This window comes from Phascolarctos cinereus, unplaced genomic scaffold, assembly GCF_003287225.1.
Source record: "Phascolarctos cinereus isolate Bilbo 61053 unplaced genomic scaffold, phaCin_HiC Scaffold_5;HRSCAF=322, whole genome shotgun sequence".
Taxonomy (NCBI): Eukaryota; Metazoa; Chordata; class Mammalia; order Diprotodontia; family Phascolarctidae; genus Phascolarctos; species Phascolarctos cinereus.
The window spans coordinates 27,176,929-27,183,804 of NW_027555958.1; the positions used below are offsets into that span (position 1 = coordinate 27,176,929).

The 6,876-nt window shown below is 48.0% G+C and overlaps 1 protein-coding gene across 1 annotated transcript; it reads right to left on the reverse strand.

The window, feature by feature from the left end:
* Nucleotides 1–1,303: 1,303 nt before the first annotated feature.
* On the reverse strand, nt 1,304–5,854 carry CHCHD2 (coiled-coil-helix-coiled-coil-helix domain containing 2). The gene is made up of 4 exons (XM_021007037.2): nt 5,699–5,854; nt 2,952–3,195; nt 2,229–2,388; nt 1,304–1,648 (listed from the first exon to the last, which is right to left on the reverse strand). Exons 1-4 carry the CDS (start codon nt 5,746–5,748, stop codon nt 1,638–1,640), a joined length of 465 nt encoding a protein of 154 aa, XP_020862696.1. The 5' UTR covers nt 5,749–5,854; the 3' UTR covers nt 1,304–1,637.
* Nucleotides 5,855–6,876: the final 1,022 nt, after the last annotated feature.

Genomic DNA, 6,876 nt, shown 5'->3' on the forward strand with positions numbered 1-6,876 from the left:
GGACTACGGTAATAGCCTTCGGCCTCTACCTACTCCAATCCATCCTCCATTTGGCCACTAAAGTGATTTTCCTGAAGTGCACATCGGACGAGGTCATGCCCCCGCTATATAACTACTCAAGTTCCCTGCTGCGAACAGGAAATGCCAAATGCTGATTTGGCATTCAAAACCCTTTTTAGCCCAGCCCCCTCCTACCTTTCCAGTCTTCTCACATACTCTGAACCAGTGCCCCCAGCCTCCAGGATGTTGTACATCGGTCCTCCCAGGCCTAGAACGCTCTCCCGCACCCCCCCCACCTAAGTCCCAACAGAAGTCCCACTTTTTTTTTTTGCTTTTAGGCAATTGGGGTTAAGTGACTTGCCCAGGGTCACACAGCTAGTAAGTGTCAAGTGTTTGGTCTGAGGCCGCATTTGAACTCAGGTCCTCCTGACTTCAGGGCTGGTGCTCTACCCACTGCTCCACCTAGCTGCCCCTCAGAAGGCCCACTTTCTACAACCCCTCTAACTTCTAGCGCCTCCCCCCTCAATGATTCCCTACTTATCCTGTGCAAAGCTGGTTGGGCCATATTTGTCTGTCTTCTCCATTCGATTGTGAGCTCCTTGAAGGAAATAATTTTCTTTGTATCTCTAGCACTTAGCACAGCGCCTGGCACATAGCAGGTGCTTAATACATTTTTGGACTCGTGAAGGACACGCACTGACCCTCCCCCACCTCGTGGTAACCCAAGATAAAAGCTAACAGGAGCCAAGCACTTCTGGCACTCTTAAACACCAGCCCATCCTCCAAATCACAGCTGTCCAAGGTCTTAGTGGAAAACGCCTTGCCCCTGGATTTCATCACCAACAGGCCACGTGCACATGAACACACATCACAGAACTGGGCCATCACCAACTTGAAAGGGCAGCTCTGACAGCACAGAATCAGTTTTCTCCTTGGCCTTGTGATCCTGTGGGACGGGCAACACAAGGCTCACAAAAACACTTACACTCATGTGAATGGCAGGCCCTGGGAGGATTGAGCCCTGGCTTCATCTCTGAAATAAGAAAACCACTGCTATAGGAATGAAAACAATGGAATTCAAAAAATATTCATGGGCCTTAAAAAACCCACTTCCCTTTCTCTGATAACATCGCCTCCACTTTAGCTCTCTCTGAATAATTACTTCTCTTTCCTTTGGACAGTTGTACCCAAAAACTTTTTGTGGACTCCAAGAAGGAACCATCTAGCACCTTCCATGCTTTTATCACACCCCTCCCCAAACAAGGACAATCAAGTTCTCATTCCCACACTTACAGATCTCAGATTCAAGAGGAAACAACTTTATTTTAATCAATAGCCATAACTTAAGATGCTCTTTTTGCTAAGAGTTTACATCACAATCATTCATTTTGATGAGAGACCACATAAGCATTTGTCTCATCCCAACATTTTATAGCATGTCATGTTATCTCCAGAGTGGGAATACCCTTCTCCCCCTCGAAGGCTGTTCTGAAACAAAAGGTTATTAGTGACAAACAAAGAAATGAAATACTAGTGGTCTCAGCTTTCTTTACCATTTCACTACTAATTATGGATTATGTTAAATTAGATTGGTCTTCAGAGTTGATTTTTCCATTTCTTTCTTTTGAAGGTCTCAATTAGGCTAATCCTGCAAAAGAAAAAGATAAGTATTATTACACTTACTGTAAACACCTACATCAAGGCCAAAAAAAACAGACTGGGCTGCCCACTGCTGAGTGGACATAATCCTTCAGAGCTTATCATAAGAGATGTGGGCCTTGCCAGGTGGTGGGCACTGGGGAGCCAATTCAAAATCTACCTTCATGTGACATCACAGGCATGTCATTTAACCTCTGAGCCTCAGTTTCCTCACTGTATTAATGAAGATGTTGGTAGCAGCCCCTGTGCCTCACAAAGTTGTGGTGATACTACAGAAGAAGCAGCCATCTAGGCTCTATTTAAGGACTTCTAACCACAGTGAACTCATCATTCCCTTCTGCAGTCCATTCTACTGCAAAGTCTTCCTTGTGCTGAGCAGAAATCCATCTTCCACAAAAAGAAGTGTCTGCTAGCATTCTTCTTAGAGTGATGTTACCATCTCTATGAAGATGTAGGCCCCAAAGCAGTTATTCTCAGAACTACTGAGGATGGAGCTGCCTTCAGAAGATAAGAAAGAGCCACACCTCTCCTAACGCTCCCAGACAGCCACCAGGAGCACTAGTACTTACCATTTGCAAACCTGCACTGCTTCAGCACCTCACTAAAGCCCTCACACAGCTTGAGGTCACCTTGGTTCTGGGCACACTCTAAGAACTGCTTCATCTCGTAGTGGCAGGGGCCCAACTGCTGCTGCGGCTGCTGGTACGCTGGCTGGGCTCCCTGAGGCTCCTGGGAAGATGGTACTTTAAGATACTAGAGAAAGGCATCTCGAGCAAATACTTTTTCATGAATACCACCCAACAAAAAATTAAACTAGAAGGTGATCCTTAGATTGGATCTTTTAAAAAGCATTCACACAAAAAGACACAGTGAGAAAGATGAATAAGATCACAAAGCACTATGGATATAACTGCCATATGATTATGCTTTTAAAAACATTTCTGTCAATATCTTTTATTTTTATAATAAGCAGAGATAGAAGAATGGATGGACACATGACTAAGGAACAGTCTCTGATAAGACACAAGAAGAGGCTGAAAGCTCTAAGACAATTAGCTCTTAAAGACCAGTCTGAAAGGAAACCATGGAAATGATTCAGGACTAATTTCTAAACCCTGGCTTTGGGAAAATGAATGAGAGTTTAATTTCTAATACAATCTGACAGCTCAGCACCCAGAGTCCAACATGACCAGTCCCCATGGACAAATGCCCCTTACTGAAAACTATTAAGGAATAAGACAGTAGCAGCCCTTAAGGAAGATGAGGTATCCACCCAGCATGTACTAATGTACCTGGTAGGTGATGTCAGGCCTTGCAGGCTCAGCATTGCTCCCACCACTGAAGCCACCAGTAATGGCATGACCAATAGTGTGGCCGACAGCTGAGCCCACTGCGACTCCTGCTGCGGTGGTAGCCATCTGGGCCATCAAACCTGGCTGCCTGGGTGCAGCAGCAGGAGGGGCAACTGCAGATGGTGGTACTGCTGCTGGAGGGTGAGCTGCTGGTGCTGGTGCAGCTCTCATTGGGGGAGCCCGACTGTAAAAGAAAAACCAAGATTAGTAAATGCAAAGGGGTGGGAAGTCTTGCACATTTACATTTCAATAACCTAGGTCTTTATTTAAAATATTCTTCATTCTTTTTATTATTATAATACAAACTCCAAATGTCACTGGCTTGTTATGCTGAAAATACGTTGTATTAAGTCATGAAAAGAGAGAAATGTAGGGGTTATAAAAATAAAAGAGATCAACAAAAAATTTTCTAAAAGCATGATCATGTGGAAGTTATGCCCATAGTCCCAAATCAGGAATTATATATACCTCTATACTAATAACTGACAGAAGACCTCAAAAATCCTCCTGGTAGTGGAGAGAGCATCAGCCGTGAACTCAGGAGGACCTGAGTTCAAATTTGGCCTCAGACCAAACACTTACTAGCTGTGTGACCCTGGGCAAGTCACTTAACCTCAATTGCCTAAAAAAATTAAAAAAAAATCCTCCTGGTATAAAAGAAAAATAAATGTACATGGACCCAGAACTGGGTTCAATTCATGACTTGTCACTGGGGGACCTTGGGCAAGTCACTATACTATCCATTTTTTTTTTAAAGATCCTCTGCTGTATATAGAATAAAATAATTTGAAGACTCAATGAAACAAGCCATAAAAGCAGTTTGAAAACCTCCAAGCCTTTGTCATCAACAATAACAAAAACAAGGATGAGATGGACAAACCCCACCCTCAACTCTACTCTGGTCAAGCAGAAGAGAAATCATTAGTTCCTGAGTAACAGTGGCTGGGCAGATCAAGTCCCTCGTGACTGAGGGTGGACCCAAAACCATCATCAAGCAGCGGATTACACTTAAGGCTCAAAGGATTTGGTGCAGAAAAGCCCTTTAATCTAGTATAATCCCTCATTTCACACAGCAGGAAGCCAAGGACATGCCCAGAATGGTGTAAGAATGGGTGACTTCAAGGAGCAGGAACCATGTAAGAGTCTCTAGGCCCCGATCAAAACGGGGAGGCCTTGAGCAAGATTTTACAACAAAGCCCGCTAATTTTCCATGAACTTAATATACACTTTTTGGTAACTGAATTTCAATGTAATTGGTTTCTCTGGTCAACAAGTATTATTAAGCACCTACTACGTGGAGATACAATCAAAGACAAAACACAGTTCCTGCTTCTAGCAGCCTGGTCTAAAGGGGAGGAGAATACATGCAAAAACAGCTATGTAAAAGGAGACACACAGGACACATTGGAGATAAGCACAAAAGGAAGCCAGACCAGCATTAAAAGTGATCCAGAAAGGCTTCCTGTAAAAGGCAGGATTTTAGCTGGACTTTGAAAAGGACAGAAGATAGAGGTGAGAGAGCATTCCAGGCATGGAGGAAAGCCAGTGAAACTAGCTGGAATTAAGAAAAATGTGCTGTGCAAGGCAGCCAGCGGCGCTGGATGCCATAAGAACTGGGAAGGGGGGAGGGGGACAGGTTACGAAGGGCTTTAAAAGCCAAAATAAGAGATTTTATGTTTCACCCTGGATATTATAGGGAGTCACTGGAGTTATCGAATGTGTGTCAGCCATAATATTGTGGGATCTGACTCCCCACCCTTGGAAGGGGTCCACGGAGCTAATCTCCCTTAAGCGGGGGGGGGGGGGGGGGCCATCTCCAGTCGTCCTGATGCGTATCTGGCCACTGGACCCAGAAGGCTCAGGAGACGAAAGTGAGGCTGGTGACTTTGCACAGCCCTCCCTCCCTTAAATCCAATTCACTTGCATGTCGTGATTCTGACGTCACGGTCCTCTTGGAGAATCAAGGACAAACAACAACAGATCTTAGGCAGTAATTAATATAACCTTTAATTAAAGATTATAAGTAGTGCACTACTTTTCGCGTGTTAAGGGATCACAGAATCACGAAACCGTTCGGAACCACATTACAGGGAAGAGTCGCACAAATAGGGTATTCGGAAAGGGGGGCCGCTTTAAGAAATGAGCTAACACCCTGGTTTTAACTATAGAAATTTCATTATAATTTTACTTTGAAATTAGACTTTTCGTCCTCTCTATTTTGTCTAACGTCTTGAATCTCGGTAATTATGGCCCGAAGCCCGAGGGCATAGGGAGGTAAACAGAGGCAATGGGCGGGAGTGGGGTGCTAAGGGCCCTAAAAGAGCTCAATGCCCGGCTCCTCTGCCCCCCTGGATGTTCAGGCACGGTGCAGTGTGGCCGCCGTCCGGCTTCAAGCTCCAAACTCCAATCCTCCCTGAGTTGGACCTGCCCGCAGGAGGTGACCTGCGCAGCCCGGGCCCGGAAGTAGGCAGGATGGGGCCCCCTGCGGCGGGAACCACGTGGGTCTCGAAGGGGGACAACGCGCATGCGAGAAGTGGGGGGGCAGATGGGGGGGCCATAGGGCTCACTGCCCCTCCCCCACCAGAGGCCTTCCCGGCTGCGTCACGGCGCTTTGAGCTCCCACTCCTCGCGTTCTTTCCCCCGGAGCCACCCCGCCACCGTCTCGTCACCCCGGCCTCGCCTCTTACCTGGCCGGGGGAGCCACCCGGGAGGTCCGGCTCCTGCTTCCGCGCGGCATAGTCAACACCTACGGTTAGAGGTCCTGGGGAGAAGTGAGAGGCGACAAGCTGCAAGGGTTTCTAGCAGTGGGTGCCTATACAGTTTCCGACCAATCAGTGGCCACCCGCCTGCGCACTCGCGGCCAATCAGCAGCCGCCCGCCCCCACGAACCGCCTCCAGCCAATCAGCGCCTCTCGCAAGGCCTTTCCGGCTCGCCCCCCTCTGACCGTATTTTGAAGGTCACTGGGAGAAGCAGTAGAGTCACGCGTCGCGCCCGTTGGACGTTACTCGCCGGGCTCTTCCCAGCCGTTTGTAAGCCGGAAGCACAGGCCGTTGCCTAGCAACCGCCTCTCGGCTTGAGCCCGGAAACGGAACTACGTCTTTCTTCCAAGGGGCGGGGAAATCTGGCATTGGCTTACGAGGGGCAGAGTCAGGGCAAGAAGGCATCCTGGGAAGTTTTTCGTTCAATTGCAGCGTCAAGGACCCTGGGGACGGAGTTGCGCAGGCACCCCGGAAACTGGGGTATCTCCTTGTATTCCCTGCCCTTAGCACAGCGTCTGGCCTGTACATAGTGGGTGCATAATAAGTCCTTGTTGACTGGACCTGAGTCTGGACAGAGCGCCCCGAGGTGGCCTTCAAGGCCTGGCTAGACCTTCCCGCATCGCTGCCCGCTCGGGGCAGTGCGGTCAGCCTGGCCCTGTGGTCCCAACACCAGGGATTGTTGCTCTGCCCCTTCTCCCCGAGCAGGTCCAGCGCCCGTATGGTCAGCCAGCCAATAAGCATTTATTGGGCGTCTGCTGTGCGCCAGGCATTGTGCTCGCCCTGCCCTCGAGGGTCTCACAGTTTATAGGGGGAAGAGGAACATCTGTAGACAGACAAGATGAATGTGTTGGTGCAGTTTGGGGCTGCTGGAAACCCGAAAATATGAGTGTTAAGGTTTGGGGGTGCTGGGACCCCAAAATCACCACCCCGGGGGTCCTGCGCAAATGAATTTGTCCCAAGCCTTCTTTCATCCAAAGACAAAGTGTTTTTAAAGATCAGACACATTGGCCAAACTCTTAAGGAATCTAAACATTTGTGATGCTGTGTTGACAAACGGCTTGAGCAAGTCCCTAAATCCACCCCAAGCTGGCTCTTATATACAGGA

Excerpts from the sequence above, each read along its gene's own strand:
- CHCHD2 (XM_021007037.2), bottom strand. The coding sequence starts at position 5,748 with ATGCCGCGCGGAAGCAGGAGCCGGACCTCCCGGGTGGCTCCCCCGGCC. Across the intron at positions 3,196-5,698 it reads CGGGTGGCTCCCCCGGCCAG|TCGGGCTCCCCCAATGAGAG; the intron begins GTAAGAGGCGAG and ends TTTCTTTTACAG. Across the intron at positions 2,389-2,951 it reads GGCCTGACATCACCTACCAG|GAGCCTCAGGGAGCCCAGCC; the intron begins GTACATTAGTAC and ends CCATCTTCCCAG.